This window comes from Elephantulus edwardii, unplaced genomic scaffold (assembly GCF_000299155.1).
Source record: "Elephantulus edwardii isolate Elephantulus edwardi_28Jun2011 unplaced genomic scaffold, EleEdw1.0 scaffold00037, whole genome shotgun sequence".
Lineage (NCBI taxonomy): Eukaryota > Metazoa > Chordata > Mammalia > Macroscelidea > Macroscelididae > Elephantulus > Elephantulus edwardii.
In genome coordinates, this window is record NW_006399787.1 from 2,306,905 (window position 1) to 2,325,132 (window position 18,228).

At 37.0% G+C, this 18,228-nt stretch overlaps 1 protein-coding gene across 1 annotated transcript in view; it reads left to right on the forward strand.

Annotated features, from left to right (window-relative positions):
* Positions 1-18,228, forward strand: part of CEP128 (centrosomal protein 128kDa) — a 597,902-nt gene that overhangs the window by 143,325 nt on the left and 436,349 nt on the right. The window contains exon 11 of the mRNA XM_006884767.1: positions 3,486-3,637. Within this exon, the coding sequence (XP_006884829.1) occupies positions 3,486-3,637 (152 nt within the window). The remainder of the gene's footprint in view (positions 1-3,485; positions 3,638-18,228) is intronic.

The window sequence follows — 18,228 nt, forward strand, 5'->3', positions numbered from 1 at the left end:
TTGTAGAGAAGTCAAAACAAAGGGAAGAAATTATAAAGTAAGAGATCTGAACCGAAGATTTTGAAAGATTGAGAAGACTAAGTGAAGTATGTTAACGAAACATGAAAAGATCTGGGGTTGGAAAGCCAAAAGGGGATTCCCACGCTCAGCCTTTGTCATGGTTGAAGAACTGAAGAACAAATTCAAGTTTCATTTTTAATACTGAAGGATTCTATGGGCAAAATATTTTTTCCATATTTCTACTGGTTTGCATAGAGTCCTTTATATGCACTGTGTTTCATGCATTTTACATTATTTATACAATTTTTAATTTATTTACATTGTGTTTTGTTCATGAACATTGTGTTTTATACAATCATGCATACATCGTATATTTATATCATGAATTTTATTTATCTGTGCCTGTTATCATCCCGTCTTTTAAAGTCCTCATTGAATCTTTCCTTTTCCCTTGCTCCCTCCCCACTCTCCCACTAATCTCTGCTATCCTAGTGATTTCCAGCACCTTCTTTCTTTCCTTTCCCCCTTTTGAAAGTTTATGCACATCTTGCTCAGTTATCTTTCTGGTTTTAGAATAATGGTCGTAGGTGGTTTTTGTCCTTATGAGACTGAGTTAGTTCACTCCGCATAATGCTCTCTAGACTCTCTCATGTTACTCAGTATTTTATGAAATCGTTTTTTCTTAGTGATGCATAGTATTCCATTGTGTGAACCTATTACAGTTTCTCAATCCATTTGTTTGTTGATCGATGTTTGTTTCCATATTCTTGCTATTGTGAATAATAACACTATGAACGTTGGTGTACACATCTCCATTCATGTCTCTGTTCTGTTTTCCTTGGGGTATAGTTGGGTCATATGGGATTTCCATGTTCAGCTTTTTGAGAAAATGTCGAACTGCCTTCCAGAATGTTGTACCACTTTATAGTCCTACCAACAGTGCATGAGGGTTCCAATCTCTTCACATCCTCTCCAACCTTTATTGCTTACCGTCCTGTTAAAATTTGCTGCCGCTAGTGGGATGAGGTGGTATCACATTGTTGTTTTGGTTTGCATCTTTGTAATTGCCAGTGATTTTGAACATTTCTTTATGTGTCTGTCTGACCATCCAAATGTCTTCCTTTGTGAAAAGCCTTTTCAACTCTTTTGCCCATTGGAACAACAACAACATCTGATACTTCTCTAAATCTGAACATTCAGATTAAGGCAGAGTAGGAAGAAGGATTGGCCATCCAATTCTGAAATACCAGGCCTCTGAATACCCTATGTACAACAGAAAATCATGGTAGATGGAATACAAATTGATACTTTCAACAATTTTCTATTACTTGGTTCTGTAATTAATGCCCATGGCAGCAGCAGCAGTGAAGAAATCAAAAGATGTGCTGTCTTGGGAGAATCTGTCAAGGACCTTCTTAAAGTCCTTAAGATCAAGAATATCACTTTAAATACAAAAGTGCTCCTGATCCATGCAGTGATGTTTCTCACGTGGTTCATATGCACAGGAAGGTTGGGTAATGAGTAAGGAAGATTGAAGGAGAATGGATTCCTTTTAATGATGATGTTGCTGAAAGTACTGAACATGCCTGGCACTGCCAAAGGACAAAGAAATCAATCTTAGACATAGTACAACTAGAGTGCTCCGTAGAGGCAAAAATGGTGACATTTTACTTCACATATTTTGAACATGTTGTTAGGGGGCACCAATCCTTAGCAAAGGATGTCATGTTCGGGAAAGTAGAGGACAGCAAAAAAGAAGATAACTTACAAGTTAATGGATTGGCAATATAATAGCAGCAGTGAACTTGAACATGGTGAAGATTTTGTGAATGGCAAAGAGCAACAATGTCAGTCTGGAGACTAAGGAGTGCCTGATCTAGGCCATGGTCTTCACCATTACTTGCTATGCATCAGAAAGCTGGACAATGACTGGGATTGATAAAAGGAAAATGGATACCTTTAAGCTGTGGTGTTAGAGTCTTGACTATATCAGGGACTGCTAGGAGAACAAACAGGTTTGTCCTGGAGAGAGTGAAGCCAGGCTTCTCCTTGGAGGCAAGGATTCTGAAGCTCCGTTTGAAATACTTTTGACATGTTACAAGGAGGTACCATTCCTTGGAGAGGGACATCATGCGTGGTAAAGTGTAGGGACACACAAGAGAGGAAGACCCTTGATGAGATGGATTTACTTAGTGACCAGGATAATGGAGGTACGTGTGTCAGAGACAATGAGGTTGGCTCAGGATAGAGCAGTGTTCAGAGCTGTTGTACACAGGGTCATAACAACAACAAACAGGATATAGCGTAGTTTTGACCTGTTTTTTTAATAGGATTGCTGTGAATTCTTGTCAGCTCAATGGCATCTTGAAAACAGTTGTGCTGATGGTTGCCTGAATGCAGAATATACTTTTGTACTCTTTGTTCTGTGCTATTTGCTTTGTCCAAAATAACACTGAACTTTATCTCCTTTGTTTGCTGCTTTTGTATTTCTTTAAATCTAATGGGGTTCCCAATTATTTCTCTTTGGTTTCTCATCAAGAAAGAATGTATCATTCTCTGCTTTCTAGTGCTTCTGTACAATGCTTATGAATCTGTAAGTACTGTTATCATGCTGTTAAAATGCCTATTTGTCCTAAGATGCACAATTTTGAACACTTTACCATTTCTGAAGTTCAGATGTATCTTATGAATGATGTATGACTGTGATTTCATGGCGTTTTCTTCTTTCCACCTTTATTTTTTCCCCCTTTTATGACAAATCACACTTTTAAATAGATGGTATGTGTCTTAGTTACTTACTTCTTTGAAGCAAATCTTTATCTTATCTAACTTATTTCAGTTCTTGTATTTCAAGCCCTTTTGGATGAGTTTCTAATCATATTTCAGACTTTCAATTTGAAGATGATATTATAGTGTTTTCTAGACCCACGTGTTTCATGTTAAGCCCTAAGTCAATTAAAATTGTTCTGTTTTATAGGTTCAAATAGTTCTTGTCAGTATTTGTAAGAATTAGTAAGGTGGTGATCATACACTTTCATTGTCTTATCAATATCACTGGATTTATGTTGTAAAAAATAATATGTTTAAGCATGCAAATGTCAGTAACTTTATTTAAGCTTAGTTGAAAATTTCCTTGCTGTGGTTTTGCCACTTTAGAATGGTGAAGAAAAGTAGGAATATGAAGAATGTTAAAGAGAAAAGATGGTAGAATTTGTCAGAAATAAATTGTACTAGAAATTAGATTGTACTTTGTTTGTATTACAGTGGAATGATATTGGAATGCACAGTAATGTTTATATTTTCAAAAGTATGTGAGAAATGAAACAGTAGATGAAAAAAAAATCCAAGAAATCTTTTGAGTGACAGTATCAAAATGTGAAACAGGTTAGCTGGAATACAAAAACACCAAGGCTCAGAGCCATTCGAAAGTACATTCTTCTGTGGATCAAGAATTGTCCTGTAGACTTACATTTTCTCTTTTTTAGGAGTTGAGCGAGGAAAACAGGATCTGGAGAAGCAGATGTCAGATTTGAGAGTGCAGCTGAACTTGAATGCAATGGCATCCGAGTTAGAAGAAGTGAAGCGATGCATGGAGCAAAAAGACAGGGAGAAAGCTCACTTGGCAGCTCAAGTAGAGGTGACTTTACTCTTTGAAACCATATTGTCAGGCCTTTAGCTTTGTTTCATGGAAGTACTTAAGGACATTTTAACACGTAGATTATGTTATTTTATGAGCTTGTTTGGGTAAAAGATAATGTGAAATGATATAGATTATTAATTTACATATATAAATTCCTATAGATTTGTTTCTTTTTCATTTGGTCTGTTTCCGCAAGACACCTGAACTCTTTTTCTCTTACTTAGTAAAGAAGTATTTTACGTTATTAGACTTGAAATTGTCCCTGTTTCAGTGGTACTTTGCCACATTTTTCCCAGTAGGAACCACATTTCTTCTCAAAAGATATGCAGAAAGTTTTAATTTGTTTTGATAGTGAAGCTAGAAAATGGAGAAGATCTCACTAATATTTCTCCTTTGGAATGAAAAAGGTTTTGAATTCTCTAGCTGTTCTGCAAGAATGATATGCCTCCATTGATTTCAAGATTTCTACTAATCACCAGGCACATGATAGTCATCAGGAAAGGGTAACTAGGCAGCTATCGGATTTCTGCCCGTGCATTATCTAGCATAGACTGGATAATTACCAGAAAGAATTAAAAACAAAGGAAAGGACTTCGCCACAAGAAAGCGCATCATTTCAATTTTAATTATGCAAATTAGGTAAAATATAGAGGACACATTTGGAGTAGATATGCATCTCCTTTCCTCCTCTGTATCTGCTTTTATTAATTAAGCTGTGTTCGAATTTTAAGAGATTTAAATATTTGAAGGTTTTCTGAATTATATTAAAAGGGAGAAAATTGCTGTTAAAAGTACCTAACTTTAAGTAACATGAAGAAAATATTTACTCCAGTCTGGGTTTTTCTTTCATCTTATCAAAGTGTCAATGGAAAATGCCTTTAGATTTAGGTCATGATTCACATTGTAAGGATAGCAAAATACTGACATGCTCTGTACACATCCTTTGCCGTATATCCACTTCCTAAACAACATGCCTCTGGAAACGCTATGAACTTTGAGAAATGACGATAAGTTATAGACAGGCTTCAGGTCTTTTGTTCATAGGGTCGCTATGAATTGTGCTCAACTCGATTCAGATCAGCAACCACCACCACCACCACCACCACCACCACCATAAACAAGGGAGTCCTGGTGGCCTAATTGTGAGCATCTGTGCTGTACTCCCAAAAGCATGTGGTTCGAATCTAACAGCTGCTCTATGGGAGAAGGATGGGCAGTCTTCTTTTGTGTGATTAATTGCCTCTGAAAACTTACTGGAGGGTCAGTCAGCTATGTGTCAGTTCTGACTCAGTGGCATGCAACACCATCACCAACAACCATAAACCATAGGAACTCTGGTGGCTTAGTGGTAAGTAGCTGTTCTGCAATCCCAAAGGCCTGTGGTTCAAATCTACCAGCTGCTCCATGGGAGAAAGACAGGCAGTTTCTTCTCATATGATAATTTACCTCTGAAAATTCACCAGAGTCAACTGTGGGTAGGTTCCAACTCAATTATACAAACAATGACAATGACAACAGCTATAATCATTCTCAAAGCAATGGTAGTTGTATAACTTGTAAAGAGTGCTTATCGGTGTTATGTTCGCCTTGGATCCTGTTTTTTTAAAGAAAAAACTGTCTAATATCTTTTAACACGTTGCCACAAATGACAGTAATACATGGGGGGGGGGGGAAGTGTTTCTAAGCACGGTCGTCAGTTTAAAAGTATGCGGCAATGTGTTAAAGGTAGAAAGATCTCTTTGGTCCCTGTTTATAGCTTATGTTGGTTTTCTCACCTTTCATTCCCCCTCCCTCCTTCTGCTTGTGCAATACATTGGAAAGTATCTCCAGGACCTTGAACTGTGCCAGAATATACTAGACAATCAGTATATATTTATCGTATGAGGAAATATTCTACCTCATTCAGTTTACACACAAAAAGCCACATACTCAATCCAGAAGAACCCAAGAAAAATACAGACTCTTCCATTCACCCGGTGCATAAAAGGTGGGTAGGTTACAATGAAAGGAAAATCCAGGCCTCTTGAATAAGTCAACTAGAAACAATTTAGAAGTGCATTAAGCATTTCAAATTTATTTTTCAGATACTAGGAAAGTTAGTGGGTTAGCAAAATCAAGGAAGACCCAGGTGAGATGGATTGGCAGAATAGCATTTGCACATTTGACCCTATCATTAGTGCTTTTTTGGAACCTTTCCTCTAATCTTTTAAAATACTTTAAGTATATTTCTTCATAATTTTAAAAAGAAGAATCTATAGGATAAGCTCCTCTGTCCCAAAGTCAGAGCCTCTCTTGACAGATCCTTACTGTAAAGAAGTTTCAGGTTCTTATCTTCACATTTGGAAATTAGAGTTTTCTGTGTTCTGGAGTTCATATGACTCAGGACACTGGCTCACATAAATAATGAACTGCCTAAGAGAGCAGTGTATAGATTGCGAAGGCATTTCTTTATCTTCCAGGAGACCCATACAAATGTGCAAATGCTATTCTGCAATGTAGTGCACCAATCTTCCAATATTCTGTAGTTGAAATCTAAATTAGTAATGAAAGATTGCTTGTTGATCATAGAAGCAGAGAATAATTATGTTTAAAGATTATTTACTGATGATTCTGAGAAGGTCTTCCTCTCTACCCTTAAATAAGAAACATTAAGTAGAGACCCTATTTATTTCAGCCAGATTCTCTGTCTTTATTTTTCGTTTGTGTTGAACTAACATCTCTTGTATTTCTAGAAATCTTTTCTTCTGCAACCATCCTGATGATCAGTCTTCTCTTTGCCTTTTATTTCAGTATGTTGCTGTGCACAGGTTTTGCTTTTGGCCATTTTCCAGCATGAATTAAAGTTCTTTGAACATGTAGCATTCTGTGAGCCACTTATGACTTAAAGATTTATGTTCTCTTGTAAATCATAAAGTGGTACATGTCAACAACCCTATCTTAGGTTGTGTACTTTTTGCCCTATGCAATGTCATAATTAGTATTAATTGACTGAAATAACATTGTGAAAACTGTGTGTGTGTGTGTGTGTGTGTGAAGCTAGTGATTGTTGGATCATTTCTTACCACACTAATTTATGTAATTTATGTTGTCAATATTTGGAGAGATTTTTGCTTGCTCTGTCTCACTAAATCTATTCTTTGTTTTTTTGATCCACAATATTTATTTTAATAATTTTCTTTACACTGCAGAGAGTATAAATAACTGTTACAAAACTTACATCAAAAGCTATAGATAAAGTTGAATAATTTACCTTTTAAATTGTACCTACAACCTTCAATGAGTAGATGCACAGCAAATTCCAAGTGCATTTTGCCCTTCTAAAAGCAAGCTGAACCTCATTAACCTTCATAGGCTATTTGTATTCATAAGTATTCCAAGCATCCTTGATCAATGAATGAATCTCCTTGATTTAATCTCTGCCTCTATTTCCCATCAACTTACTCTTCTTGGGGAGGGTGTGTGTGTATGGAAGAAAGACTTTTAAATTCAGTGAAGCACTTCAAAGAAAGAAAGGGAGAAAAGCCCATCATTTAGATTAAATATTGAAAGTGATAATTGAGTGACAACTGACTTGATTATTCATTGGCTGAGTTGGGATTGTAATGCTGGAATTTACTTAAGGGGAAAAAAAGCCAGTTTGTTGTTGTTAGGAGCCTTCCAGTTGGTTTTGACTTCTACTTGGAGTAATACCAACACTCTGAGAAACAAATCTGGACCTGGCTAGCTCTTGTATGATCCTTATAAGCTCTGATGTATGCAGAGACATTGTTACAGTCACGGTGTAAATCCGTTTTGTTGGGGGTCTTCCTCTCCTTTTCTCACCTTTCACAGCGTGATATCTTTTCCAAGGATGGGCCCCTCCTGGCAACATGCCCAAGTGTGTGAGGTGACATCTCACCGTCCTTGCCTCTAAGGAGCACCCAGCTTGCACGTCTGCCAGTCCAGACTTGTTTACTTTCTGGCCATCCATGGAATAGTCAGGACTCTTCTCTAAAACCGCAGTTTAAAGGCGTGGATTCTTTCCCTGTCATCCTTATTCACTGTCCATCTTTCAGAGTCATGGGGGAAAAAGGTTTTTATGTAATTTTTTAATTGTGATTTTTAACAAAAGTGTACAGAAAAATTGGATTTTCATTCATTCATTGTTGCTTATTTTCCTCTCTACCCCCTAGTTCATATATATCTATATCTATACTATATTTGGAAGCAGGCATGGCATCCAATAGTTGTAGAGGGGCTGGCTTCAGGCCTTTTGTTCATAGGGTCGCTATGAGTTGTGCTTGACTCGAAGGCAATGTCTTTCTTTATCTTTATATATATATATTCATTCATTCATTATTGCATAAAGGAAGCAATTAAAAAAAAAACACACCAAAGCATGACTTTGATTTGGCACACCTTTGTCTTTAACCTGACATCTTGTTAGCACGTTATGGAGGTCCTCCTTGACTGTGGATTTTCTCAGTGCAACATGTCTTTTTATTTCTTGACTGCCATAGCCCTGAGTGTTGATTGTGGGTTCAAGTACAATAAAATTATTGACAACTTCAGTCTTTTTTACATCTGTCATGGTGTTGTCTATTGGCCTAGTGGCGAAAATAGAATTGATAACCAATCAGAAATGTATTTTATTGGTTAAAGAATAAAAATATTCTTTAACCATGTTCCTAGCATAAGCATTTTTTATTTTGTGCATTTCTTCTAAAAAAATTGTCTACAGTTTCTACAATCTAACAATCTTTTTGTAGGAAAGGATTAAACACACTTTTGAGATCTTATCTCTTAGAGACTGGCTGTAGTTTTTTCTTTTTCTTAATTTTTATCTTAATAATTTAATGTTGTTGTATACTGTAGAGTTGGAACCAACCCATAGTTGACCCTCTGGTGGGTTTTCAGAGGCAGTTAATCACACAGGAGGAGATTGTCCCAACCTTCTCTTGTAGAACAGCTGATGTCCTCTAACCCTGTGGATTCAGAATTGCAGTGCAATTTCTTGTCACTAGGCCATCAGAGCTGCTTCTTAATTTCTCCTTAATACTGGTAAATGTTATGTTAAGATATACCTGAATTTTCAGTAATATTTAACACTAGTAGATTATAAGGAGAATTTACTGTGACATTGGGACAGTAAGTTCATAAATTTTCTGTACATCAAGTTTTTTTTATAATCATGACATTTAGCAGGGATATTCTTGGCTTTCACTTGAAAACTTGTAAAACTATGGAAGGCTTAGCTTAATTCTCTATCAAAAGAAATAAGAATTTTACAAATTGTGATAAAACTTATTTTTAAATTGTTATGGCTGTGAGTTGCACAATGATTTTTTACAAAACCAGAAGGACTTGTTTAATTATTTATTTTGCCTTTAAGAAATTGCTACTGTTTACTAATGTTATCATTTTAGTATGGCAAGAAAGAGATAAAAAAATTAAGAATAAAAATATCTATTTTCAAACTTCTTTCTCTTTCAACATTGTTTCTGCAATCATGATAATTTCTGCTTCATTTTTAATATATAAATTAAACATACATACATTTGGGATGGCTACAGGTGTGTCTGAGAAACATTTCCATTCCTTACGAGTAATGAAATGTTCACTACTTTATTTGAGCTATAGACTTAATATTTAAAGTAGTAATAAAGCTAAAATTATTATTGAAGGGCTTTGAAAATAATTATTGAAGGTCTTAAATGGGTCAGTGGATGATATGAACCAAATGAAGAAATGTTCTTGGAATAACGAAATAATTGATAGTTATTTCTAAATACTGTTAAAAGAATTTAGTAGCTTTATACTAAGTGAATTTTAGCTATTTTGAAATTATTTCTGTAGTTTTTCTGTTACTTTAGAATGATTATGATTTCATAGGATATCATCTTAAAATGTAGTATTTTTTTTAGTTATATGTGTTTGGCAGTCTTCTTAAAGAACGTAGGGAGAAAAGAGATAGTTTTTAACCTTGTTGTTGTTCAATGCAGTTGAGTTGCTGTGACCCACTGGGACCCTATGTACAGCAGCTCTGAAACCTGCCCTGTCCTGAGTCGGTCTCACTAATTCTGACTCATCACCCCCAGTTGCCCCAATTACTGTATCAGTCCATCTCATCTGAAGTCTTCCTCTCCTGTGCTGTCCTTCCACCCTTCTAAGCATGATGCCCTTCTCCAACGACTGTCTCTCCTGGCCCTGTGCCCACGGTATGCGAGACAAGAGTTTCAAAATCCTAACCTCCAAGGAGAAACTTGGTTTTATTCTCTTCAAAACAGATTTATTTGTTTTATTAACCTTAAATAACCAAAAAAGTCAATAGGTCTATATCTTTAAGTTGAAATAATACAAATTATCTCTGTGAGTAATAAAATAATTCATATGCACTGAGAAACTATTAGTTTTTAATAAGCAAAACATGGTCAAAGGTATTGTGAACACGATTTTTCAAGTATATTAAATATATTATTTTCTGTCTTTCACTTAGATTAATTATGTGTTTAATTCATTCAATTTTTTTAAAAGGAATGTGTAACACTAAGATATTACAATCTAGTATCTTACTTTCCTTAGAAAGATAAACAAAGTAGACACATTTTGTGCAATTCTTACTTAAAAATTGGAGAGTTTTTTCCTGATTTTTGCAATGTGGTAGAACAAATAACTTAATAATAAAACTAGAAAATTGGACAAAGTACATTTAAAAAAAATATGTGAAGAGAGCAGTTTAGGCGGTGAAGAAGAGAGAGACCAAACATCACAGTAAGATGAACACCGTTTGGTGGGACTGAACATCAGGCTCCACTTTTCTGTGATTTTTGATTCAAAAGCAGAGTAGAGTTTTTGCCATTATCACAGACCCGCTGAAGTGGAGGAGTGCCAGGATCATCTCACTCTTTCAGCTGAGTTACCTAGCGAGCCAAATCCTAGGAGTTGAGGTCAACTGAAAGTACCCAAATGCTTACCCAAACTCTGGCCTCGCTTTGGATCTGATTTGAGGTGATAAGTCCTTGCCCTAAATGAATGTCAAACAAAAGGGAGAATATAGCATCATTTAAAATTTGTATAAGCTCTACAATTTGTTATACAGATTTTTAGCCTACACATGAGGAAACATAGTCATATCTCAAAAAAACCAAGAGAAAGCATAGTAGATAGAAACAGACATTTGGATATTCAGATATTGAAGCTATCAGACAATGAGTATAAAATAATGAATATTAATGTCTTCACAAATTAGTGTACAAAGTGATTAATCCTAACAGAATATGTTGTTGTTGTTGATTGCCTTCAAGTCAAGCATGACTCATAGCAGTCATAAGAACAAAAGACCTGAAGCCTTTCTGTAACTATTGTTGTTTCTCCAAGTTCATATAGTTTCCAGAGGCATGTGGTTCAGGAAGTGGATGCCACTGCTACTTCCTGGGAGCTCCACCAAACACTGTCCACCATGGGCAACTGTTATGACATTTGACAGCCCCATGGCCCATAGTTCACCAGAAGAGCTGTATGACTTAGAAGAATGTTCCTCCAAAATATAATAACACTCGGCCCAAAGGCCACAGGCCTTCAGGCCAACTGACTTTTAAATACAAAGGCCCTCCACAAGGTCTTTTTGACTCTAAACAAGATTCTTAAATGTTGTTGTTGTTGTTGTTATGTGCTGTCAAGTCGTTTGCGACTCGTAGCGACCCTATGTACAACAGCCCTAAACCGTGCTCTATCCTGTGCCAATCTTACTGCCTCTGACAAACCCATCCCGCTTACCCCAGTCACTGAATCAATCCACCTCATAGAGGGTCTTGCCCTCCTGCGCTGTCCCTCCACTCTACCCAGCATGATGTCCCTCTCTAAAGACCTGTCTCTCCTTACAACATGTCCAAAGTATGTCAGATGAAGCCCCAGAATTCTTGCCTCCAAGGAGTAGCCTGGTTTAACCCTCTCTATGATGAATCTGTTTGTTTTCTTGGCAGTCCATGGTACATTCAATACTCTTCTCCAGCACCACAGCTCAAAGGCATCAATTCTCCTTCTATCCTCCCTAGTCATTGTCCAACTCTCTGATGCATAACAAGTGATTGCAAAAACCATGGCCTGTATCAGGCGCACCTTAGTCTCCAGAGAGACACCGTTGCTCTTGAGTACTTTAGAGAGGTCCCTAACCGCAGACTTCCCCATCGCAATACGTTTTTTGATTTCCTGGCTACTGGTGCCAAGAGTGTTGACCGTGGCGCCGAGCAAATATAATTTAAAAAAACAAACCACAACACCACAACAAAAACAACCAAGCATTCCACACTGACCCTCAACCAAAACAAGAGCGCTCATCTTACAGAGTCCAGCCACTTCATTCAGTCTCCAAAATGGAGGCAAGGGCCTGGCCTTGAATATAAGGGCCCTCCATGAAAGAATTATAAAAAGAATCAGTCAGAAACTCTAGAATTTATTGATATCTAATTACTGAAATTAAGAGTGAGGTAGGTAAGTAGAGTTTAAGAGAAGACATGACCTATTTTTTCCCTATTACTCTTTTCTTTTCTTTTTTTTTTTTTTAGGGTTTTTCCCCCCTACTAGTTTATTTACAAAATTCATATACATTGTTTTTGAAAACAAATTCTTTCCATTTCCCTCACCCTACCCCCATCAAATCGTACAACCCCATGATTAATCTCCCCCCCACCCCACCCCCGGCACATCCTTGTCTCTCTGCTTCCACCCTCTCCTACCTCTCTTGGATCCTTATACTCACTCTGCAATAATGGTTTTATACAATATTTATCCTTGTGGGACTGAGTTCCTTCAACATAATGCTCTCTAGTCCCTCCCAAGTTAGGTAATTCTAAAATCTTTGCTCTTGTTTGCTGCATCGTAACATAAAAAAACTGGATCAAGCTTAGGAGCTCTAGTCCAAGGTATAAAGAGACTGCCAAATACAACCAGAAATAGACAATTTAAAGAGGATAAAATTGATGCATGGGACCTTCTAAAGGTTAAATTCATGTGTACATCAAAAACTTTTTCCAACAGGGTGAAAAGAAAACCTACTGACTGGGAACAAACATTTGGTAATACTATCTCAGACAAGAATCTCATAGCAAAAGTTTACAGAATACTCCTGGGACCCCTGTTACTCTTTAGAGTTTTATTAGACATTCATCATGTGTATGCTTACATAATATAGTTTAATTTGAGTTTTGGCTCCAGGTTTTTTGCCATCTTTTTTATACCATCTAATTGGCACTGAGAGAAACAATTTATTGAGTCTTTCATTGGATACATTTTTATGAAAGGCCTGTTATTTTTTGGATCTAGTTATAGGATCCCTAGGGACACAAAGCAAAACAGTTCTTACCCTTGATAACGGGACTTAGTGGTAAGGAGCTGTGCTACAGTCTCCAAAGCACATGGTTCAAATTCACCAGCTGCTCTGTGGGAGAAAGATGTGATTGAATTGTCCCTGAAAACCTGCTGAAGAGTCCGGGATGAGTCAGGACTGACTTGACGGTGCATAACGACTAAAACCCTTGATACAGTAGCAATCTTTGATCTCATGTTTAAAATTATTGTATTGGTTGACTAAAAAGTATGACCCCTTTAGTAGAAAGGGTGGAATCATAGTGACTTGAGATGGGGAGGCGGAGGGTTCTGAACCTTGGGATGTAAGCATGATTTCCTTCTTATTTATGATTTTAATTTGGCCATTGTCCTCTACGGACAGAAAGACATTTAAGGTAAAAGAGAAATATAATACAAACAACAGATATATCCTCAAATAAAGATTGATGTTTATTGATTAGAAGTTTTAAGCAGTAGTTTCATAAATGTAATGATTTTATTTTTAAAATAATTTCTCCAGGTTTATTTGTCACATATAGGTCACAACTAAGACCCACTTAAATAAGATTTTATTTGTAGGAGAATCTTAAAACTATTGACTGGTTTCCTGCTAGAGAAACACAAATTTCATATGTTCTACTGTATTGGCAAGAGAGCTCTGGTGGCCTAGTGGCAAGAAGCAGCACTGCAATTCTGAAGGCATGGGGTTCGAGGCCACCCGCTGCTCCGCCAGAGAAAGATGGGCAGTCTCCTCCTGTGCAGTTCACGGCCTCTGAAAACCCACTTGAACGTCAGCTATGGTTAGGTACACAACCACCACCACCATCACCACCATATTGGCAAGGAGCTCTGATGGCTTAGTGGTAAGGAATTGTACTCCCAATCCAAAGGTTCAAATCCACCACCTGCTTCATGGGAGAAAGATGGACAATCTCCTCCCAAGTGGTTTACTGCCTCTGAAAGAAAACTAACTGGAGTCAACTATGGATTGGTTCCAACTAGATGGTACAGACCACTACTGCCACCATATTGGCTGTAGGATAATATACCCAACTTAGCCTTTGTGTCTTCTGTGAAAGTTACCTTTTGGAATTTCTTTAGCAGTTAAGGTGCCCTTATTTTTCTAAAACATTGAAAAAACACTTAAACTTTTGTTAATGAGTGAGGTGAGGCCTGGCAACAAAGCTCAAGAAATGAGGGGCACAATATAGTCAGTATGACATTTTATATACCATGACTTAATAGATGATAGTGTGATTGCAAAGTGTGAAAATAGATTAGGGGCTGTGTTTTGAATTCTCATTGCCATAGAAAGCTCACTGATACTACTTTTAAGTATGAACACGCTTTACAGAGAATAGAGTTGATTGAACTTATTGAGACGCTGAAAAAAAAATCACCCAAAGCTCACTCTTCTACTTTGTATGGAAATGACACCAAATTATTATACATGTAAATGGAAACTCTGATTAAAATGATGTACATTATTTGGAAAAGAAAAAAAGTTTCTAATACTGGCTCTAGTGTATATAGAATTTTAAAAACAATATTTGTCAAAAAGAATTTTAAAAACAATGGTTGTCAAAAAAGAATTCTCTAGTTTCTCTTCTATTCATATTTCTTCTTTATGTTTTTTTTCCTCTTTACGGTTTTTTTTTTTTAATCTCATTTCTTCCTTGTGTTTACAAGGAAAGATTTACCCCTGGTTGTTGTTGATGTTTTGTGCCATCAAGTTGGGGCTGACCCATGGCTGTTCCTCCAGTGGGTTTTCAGAGGCAGGTATCACACAAGAGGACATTGCCCATCCTTCTCCTGTGGAACAGCTGTTGGATTTGAATCACCTGCCTTTAGGATTGCAGCACAGATTTTTTTTTTTAAATTTTGTGTGCGTGTACCATCAAATCGGATTTGACTGGTACAGGAGAAGATTGTCCCTCCTTCCCCGGAAGAGCATCTGGTGGATTCGAACAGTGTGCCTCTGGAATTGTAGTTGCAGCTCCTTGCCACTAGGCCACCAGAGCTCCCCACAGCACAGATTCTTAGCACAAGTTTATTATCTCATATGAGACAATGTGTCTGAAATGTGTTCCAATACAATGTCTTGTTATATGTCATCAAGTTGGAACCGGCTCATAGCTGACCCTCAAGTGGATTTTGTGCAGTTGTAGTTTGCTCTGGAGAAGATCCTCCGTCTTTCTTCCATAGAGCAGCTGATGGATTTGAATTGCTTGCCTTTGTATTGGCAGCTCAACTTCTCACCAGTAGGCCAAATACCTGTAAAGTTGTACAATAACAATAATGAGTGTAATGTTGCATTTAGTTTCTCTCAACTAAATACTAAATACTAAATACCAGAAATCGAAGAGAATTCTTCCTAATTGGATGGGTAGTTTAACTTTCCTCTTAGCTGCCATGTTAGTATTGGAATAATAGAGTTTCTCCAGTCACATATGCTGATACTTGTTTTGACTTGTTACACTTCTTAGCATGTGTATAACCGTGTTGTTTCACCTTAACTGAAAGCAGTCCCCCAAATCAATCTGCTTCAAGTAGAATAGTGGTACTCTATTTTATATTCAAATATTCTTCTCCCCAAATGCCTTTTAGTTAAACATCAGTGTTTCAAAGTTAAAATTATCAGCCTAATAGAGTCAGAGAAAAATGAAGGAAACACAAATGTACTTTGAGATATGTATGGCAGGGTCAGAATTCCCCTAAGGTGCTGCTGGGGCCTAGATATTAATTATATGCCCCCTGTGTTTAAGTCAAACACACTGAAAAAAAATGTGTATTTAAAGTGTTCTGTATCAGGAACATCATTGCTAATGAAACAGAAGTTAATATTTTATTTCTTTACAAAGAGATGAATGTATTTAATTAATTGAACATTATTTTCTGTACTTTGCTTAAGCTTAGTATCTTGTTTCATTAAAAAGTACAGGGAAACGGTTTGTATGGAGCCGATATGCTCTTGTAGGGTTTGTGAAGAAATAATTATTTTTCATCACTGCGAAAGTCTGAGTTGTCTATTTTGGTGGATTAATGTCCTTTGTGTGCCTCTACTCCATTTGACAAAAGCAAAATGATAATAATATATGAAGTCAAAACTAAAATGATAAAAAAGAGGTCATGTTTTAAGGGAAGAATTTCTGTGACATGGTTATTGCTATGGCCCCAGATGTTTTGTACTGCTGCGCATAGCTCATTAAGAGTTTTAATTCACTTTTAAAGGACCGTTAATATGTATTTTTCCTGAGTTTGTGAAAAGAAAGGAGAACTCACAGGTTTTAATATTTTACTTTCAACTTATCACAGGATTGTTTTGCCTTTTTTTTTTAAAGTTTAAATAGTATGATCCCAGTGAGTGATGCCCTAATTTAGCAGCATGCACATATGCTTTGAGTCCACCAGACTTGTTTTGATTGGTTGCAACGCTTTTATTCAAAGAGGCTGGCCTTAGCTCTTCTGACTGTGGAAACGTGGTTACTTGTCCTCTCGGTATTGGTTCATAAAACTACTAAATTATATGGAAATGAATGAGTTCATCAGGACATGCGAGAATGTGTCAAGCTAATTTGTCATTAGCAGTGAGCGAGCATGATTTCATTGAGAATCTGGGAGTTCCAGGTGAAATCCTATTAAATCTGTTAGTTTTTTTCTTTATCTTTGTTAGGATTTAGTGCAGAGTGGTGTAGGAAAAGAGCTAGAAACTAAGATTTTTGTCTATTAGTTCCTTATCAGATCATTTAGAGTTGATCCTAACTAGGCCCACAGAAAGGATTTGTAAATTGTCACTATAAAGACACCATAAAGGGGAAGCTTACTGCCTAACAAAATGTGAGCGTTTCAAGGGAGCCCTGAGAATTCCTCTTTTGAAGGCTGGTGACATAGTGGTATGCAGCTGCACTGCCAATCCAAAGGCACAGGGTTTGAATTCACCAGCAGCTCTGCAGGAGAAAGGACAGTCTCTTCCTGTGTGATTTCTGCCTCAGAACACCCACTGGAGGGTCGGCCATGAGTCGGTTCTGACTCGACAGTACGGAGCAACAGCTGTAGCATATTGCAAAGAGATAGTGAAGGGGGCTGACCACTAAATGTTCCCAAACATCAGATAATCAGGTAAGAAGAAAGAACTATGCCTTGTATTTTTCCATAGCCCTTGAGCCTAGACTTGCTTGGTTAATTCCAAACCAATTCACATTCATTGAGTGAGTTCCAATTCATAGTTTCCAGGGCTATAAATTGCAATGGTAGAATACTGCTGATCTTGCTACTGCAGATTAATTGCCTCTGGAAACCCACTGTAGGGTCAGCAGTGGTTTGGTTCCGACTTAGCAGTACACAACTACAACGACAATGACCACAACCACAGTGTCCTCTAATCATTCCCATGTTGTGTTGTATTTTATGAAATCTTCTTTGTTCTTTAATGCTGTATATGGTTTTCCATTGTGTAAATGCACTACAATTTCTCTGTGCAATTCATTTGTTGATGGACCTTTGGACTGCTTTCATTATCCTGCTACCATTTATATGCTGCGGTGAACGTAAGAGTACGTATCTCCTCAGCTCTGATTTCCTTTGCCCATCCTCCTTCCACGCATCAAGTTGTGTGATGCTATGATTACCCCCTCCCCAAGTTAGTTTGAACATTGCCTAGAATGTTCTTCGCTTTTGGTTTTCTCATTCCTGGTCTTTTCATATTTCATTATAATTCTTTGGTTTGTCTCCGCATGCCACACTTTGGGATCTTCTCTTCATTCTTTATTTACTTCATCATTTTATCCATTTGCTTTAGCTTCTCTAAAGAGAAAGTGTCAGAGTCTCTCTGAGTCCATCTTAGTCTTTTCTTTCCTGGTCAATCATGATTACCTCAATCTGTATTTCTGATATAATATTCTCCCTAGTATCCAGTTTTGTGTGCACCTACCAGAGGGAATAAATTAGCTATGACTGTTTGTTTAACTTGAATAAAGCTTTGTGAAAAAAGCAGACCGACCTTGACTGACTTCAAAAAGGAGAAGAAACTCCGTCCACAACTTCAACAGTACCAAACTGATTTGACAGTACCCATAGGTCAGACCTATTCCCATGCTCCCAGAACTAATCTTCCCTCTTGGAACTTGTGCTGCATTACTACTTGTCTACTAATCTGTTGCAAGAGCAACACAGAGCTCACAGATAATAATCATACATATGGTGTTTATTTTTTTCTATATTTTATTAATTTTCATAAACATTTACAGAGATTTTGGGTTTCCATT